This window comes from Rosa rugosa, chromosome 7 (genome assembly GCF_958449725.1).
Source record: "Rosa rugosa chromosome 7, drRosRugo1.1, whole genome shotgun sequence".
NCBI lineage: Eukaryota > Viridiplantae > Streptophyta > Magnoliopsida > Rosales > Rosaceae > Rosa > Rosa rugosa.
This window is the reverse complement of record NC_084826.1, coordinates 24,655,256-24,659,525: the sequence shown is the minus strand read 5'-3', so window position 1 is coordinate 24,659,525 and position 4,270 is coordinate 24,655,256. Positions and strand designations below refer to the sequence as shown.

Genomic DNA, 4,270 nt, shown 5'->3' with positions numbered 1-4,270 from the left:
TACTCGTCACAAAAAATCAGATCATCCATATATCAATTCACAATGAATATGTCATTAATGTGGCGAACATAAGAAATGGTATTTACCGAGGACAAAGAAAAACTAGAAACAGACTAACAAAAGCCAAATCCTCTGACTGGCTACATCAATTTTCAAGTGGACTGGAACATTCAGATAATTCAATTACCGAGGACCACAAAAATAATAACAAAAACCAAATCCTCTAGAATGACTCTGGCTGCATCAATTTCAAGTGGATTGATGGGGCATCACATATTACACAGTTTGAAAGTTACTGGGGAATCAGTGCCTCGGAAACTAAGGTGTCTCCATCACCTGAAAATCACAATCATCCCAAATCCAAGTGGACTTGGTATGAGTTGGTGACAATGGAGACTTGCAATGAGGTGAAGAGTCAAGCTTGATAGACAACTCAGGCATCTCTTTCAAATCCAAGTAACTCATGGAGCTCTCCGGCTGAAATGAAAAAAGAATGATGACAAAACAGCATTGTTTAGAAAGATCCATACTGACAAAGCAAGTGCTGGAAATGACAAAAAGGAATTGCAAACTTACCTCAACTTTACGAAACTGAGAAACTGCACAGGGAGATAGAAGCTTCTTGGATGAATCTGATCCTTGTATTATCATAAAAAAATCCATTTGATCCATTTGGTTAGCCTTTCTCATAGATTTGATGCACTGTTGATGGTCATGCAAGAATCCTTCTTCCTCAAAACCACAAGGTGGTTGTGCCACAACACTTGACTTCTTGTGCACAGGTGGTTTGACTGTGTTAGACACATCAGATAGTGCCTTGCGGCTGCCACGAGTCTGCACTTTATCCGAGGCTTTACAAAGGCCTTTCTTATTATTGCTTGCATCAGCAATGATTTCAGAAACATTGGTAAGAGCAGGCTTTTTCGACACCTTGGTAAAATCAGGCTTCCCTGTATTCGATACATCTCCTAGAGGTTTCCTTCCACCAAACCCTGCTTTCTTCTGTTGTTTTGCACCACCCTTTCCAACAGCAGAATCTCCTGTTGTTGATATTAGAAAAGTTAGACCAAAATATCCTGAAAAGAAGTTTAGATATTAAGGAAAGACATAGCCACAGAATTGATAAGTACCATTAGAGTGAACACTGAGGTTCTGATCTTGAAACAATCGACCAATTGTTGATGCCATTTGTGCTTTGTTTAGCCAATTTATCTGCGTAAACAATTGAAAGAACAACATTAAACCTTGCATTATAATGCAGAAACACTTGTCTAGCACATCCCTTGTTAACTTGTTTCTTGTCCATTTTGTTTAAATACAACAAGATAATAGACATTCACTTCTCTAAAAGACCAAAACTAACTGAACCCCTTGTATGCAACACATTTCCAGTGAAAACATAGTAACCAGTTTAAATATCAAAAGGATCATACACCAAATTCTTCAAACCAGAAAGCTCGAGCCAAAAATGTTAAAGAAGTTAAGAAGGGCAATGCCAAAATTTTAACTTTTCCCTTAAGTTCATAGTTTCCGGATAGATACCATAAAGATGAACACAGAAAGATGACTGTCACAAAATTTCAGATTATAATATACACCAAATTCTTCATTATTTCAAGGCCAACAAGCCTAAAGCCAGAAAATTTCTACATAACAACATTCTGTATCACCAATATGCAAATCATACCCATCATTCTTCATCCCTGTTCGATCAGGGTTCATGATCAGAATCATAATTTCAAGCCCAATTCAGAACCACAAATGGATCCGAGTCTTAATTCTAGAATCTTGATGTTCATTTAAGAAAACCCATTTCTATTAGACCCACTGACTGGACTAAGATTCCAATTTCCCATCTCATTAAACCCTAACGCAAACCAAATTCATCTTCCAATTTCCTCAAATTTTCTCAAAAAAATTCAAGCCCAATCACATAGTTCCATGGAGTAAAAAGAAGGATTAGAATTTCAAGACAAAACCCTAAGAAGATCAAGAGACAAATTGGGAAAACTCACCAGATTAGAATCGAAGTAGGCGAGGAATGTGGGTTTCTGGGCGCTCTTGAATTTTCTCAGTTTTCTTGGTTTTGCTTTCTCTCTCTCTCCTCCTTCGTCTATATGCAAACTGAAAAGGGGTTCCAACGGTAACTTGACGTGTAATTACGCTACTGCACCTCGTCTCAGCATTTTATTACGATAGTGGCATACGTCTAATTACGTGTATTACGTTTTCTGAAACAGTACAGGTGGCATTAACCTTGGGTCCTTTTCTTTTTGGTTACAAGAGGGACCTAAAAGGCCCAGACAGAAACAGAAAAGAAACTAGGAACTCGAACGCACTAGATGGTGCAGCATGGATGGGGGTCTTAAAAGGTGATCAAACCAAGATCCTGAGTGATGCTATTCTTGGCAAAAGCATCTGCAGTCATGTTACATCAACTTTGGGTCCTTAACCCTAAGTCAAAAATCATTATCTCCTAATTTGAAACGAGTTCATGTGAAAACTATTCTCATAGATTACCGTACCTTATAATCATTAGAAAACAAGTAAGGATTGACATACATATCATAGACCCATAGTAATGGAGTAAAACATAACGCATGTATGTTTCCTACAGTCATGAAAGGCTAATAAAATTTAGAATAATACTTGGCTAACCATATATGATCAGCCACTCCTAACCAACCACGACATGTCTCTCCCACAATCCAATAAGTGTCGCTTTTTTTCTCACTTTCTCAATCTCTCCATCATCTTCTTCTTTCACCACAATCACTCTTCCATCACTCTCTATTTTTAACCCTACCAATCCTAAATCTGTAATCTTACCATTAAAATCCAGCTCTAATGGTATATTGTTGGGCTTCACATTGTCGTGGACTGTGGTGGGTCACATTCATTTTGCAAATACTGGAGGCTCCGATTGGGCATAAGCTCTTACGCCAAAGCACAATTTTCGGTCATGTTAATCGGTGAAGAAACCCATAACCAAGAGTTGTGGGGAAGAAGAACTACAAGAGAAAATAATTAGGATATAATAAAAAGAAAAGGAACATATGTTTAATGTTGGGAGAGCCACGTTAAGCATGGTTAAGCATATAGTCAGCAAGTATTATTTTAATATTTATTGCGAAAGGGTTTAGGAGCGCCTAACTACTCTGTGGTGGAGCTAGATAAATTGAGCAAGATTAAGAGGCTCAAAAGATTCATAAAGGCAAGTACTATTGTTAAAATTTCGTCTACCCACAAATAGAGCCCTTCCATTAAGGGATTTCTTTTTTGGCCATTTTAAGGGATTCCTTATGGAACCCACTTTTCGATTGCATTTTGGCATCTCAACTGTTCAGTTTTTAAGTTCTAATGTATAGATCATTTCTGCAAATTTTCAGCCAAATTGATGATTGTTAAGGTATCAAAGTAGATTAAATCAATGAACGAACCGAATTTGTCTAACCTGAACCGTTCATGTTCATAATTGTAAATCGATGTTATGAATGTTTTATTGATTATCAATTTAGCTTAAAATTTACAAAGTTGATCTACTCATATATATCTAAAAACTGAACAGGTTAATATGTAAATATGTGATCGAAAAGTGAGTCTTGTGAGCATCCCTTAAAATGATAAAAAAAAACAAATGAATCCCTTATTAGAAAGATCATGGCACGTGCCAGTTAATTGTTCTTAATTTCCATACATTAATGGTTGGAATTCTTGAAAGTAATAAAAATCAGATGCATGGTACTCACCTTATTTTTTTATTTTTTGGATCGGCCCTGTTGAATGGCAGGTCTTGCCGACCATCTTTTATTTTCGTTTGGTTGGTCTTATCGTCCTTAATTAATTGGGAAAATGATCATTTACTCAATTTTGGGGTTAATTAACCCCACTTACCCAAACACTCTAAGAGATTGCCCACTTACACAATATTTTATATGTTGAAGGAATATCGATTTAGTGTGCCTTATCAAACTAGGAGTAGCAATAGGAGAGAAGGTTCTAGATTTCCCAATCCTACACGGATTGGTATTCCTTGTAACATTAGAACTAGTACTTTGTAATCCCTATATATAGGGCTCCTATTCTCAATAATAACACACATCTCTCTCTACAATTCTCTCTCGAATCTATTTTACTTAAACACGTTATCAGCACGACTCTAGCCACACGCCCCTGCGTCGCTGCCCTGCAGCCCCGCGCCCGTGCGTCCACCCCACGCTGCCCCTGCAACTCTGCTGCTCGTCTGCGCGCCCGTGCGCCTACTGCTTCC

At 37.7% G+C, this 4,270-nt stretch overlaps 1 protein-coding gene across 1 annotated transcript; it reads right to left on the bottom strand.

Moving 5' to 3' along the window:
• On the bottom strand, positions 1 to 2,140 carry LOC133723977 (protein PATRONUS 2-like). The gene is made up of 4 exons (XM_062150839.1): positions 2,016 to 2,140; positions 1,131 to 1,212; positions 577 to 1,040; positions 1 to 477 (listed from the first exon to the last, which is right to left on the bottom strand). Exons 2-4 carry the CDS (start codon positions 1,186 to 1,188, stop codon positions 319 to 321), a joined length of 681 nt encoding a protein of 226 aa, XP_062006823.1. The 5' UTR covers positions 1,189 to 1,212; positions 2,016 to 2,140; the 3' UTR covers positions 1 to 318.
• Positions 2,141 to 4,270: the final 2,130 nt, after the last annotated feature.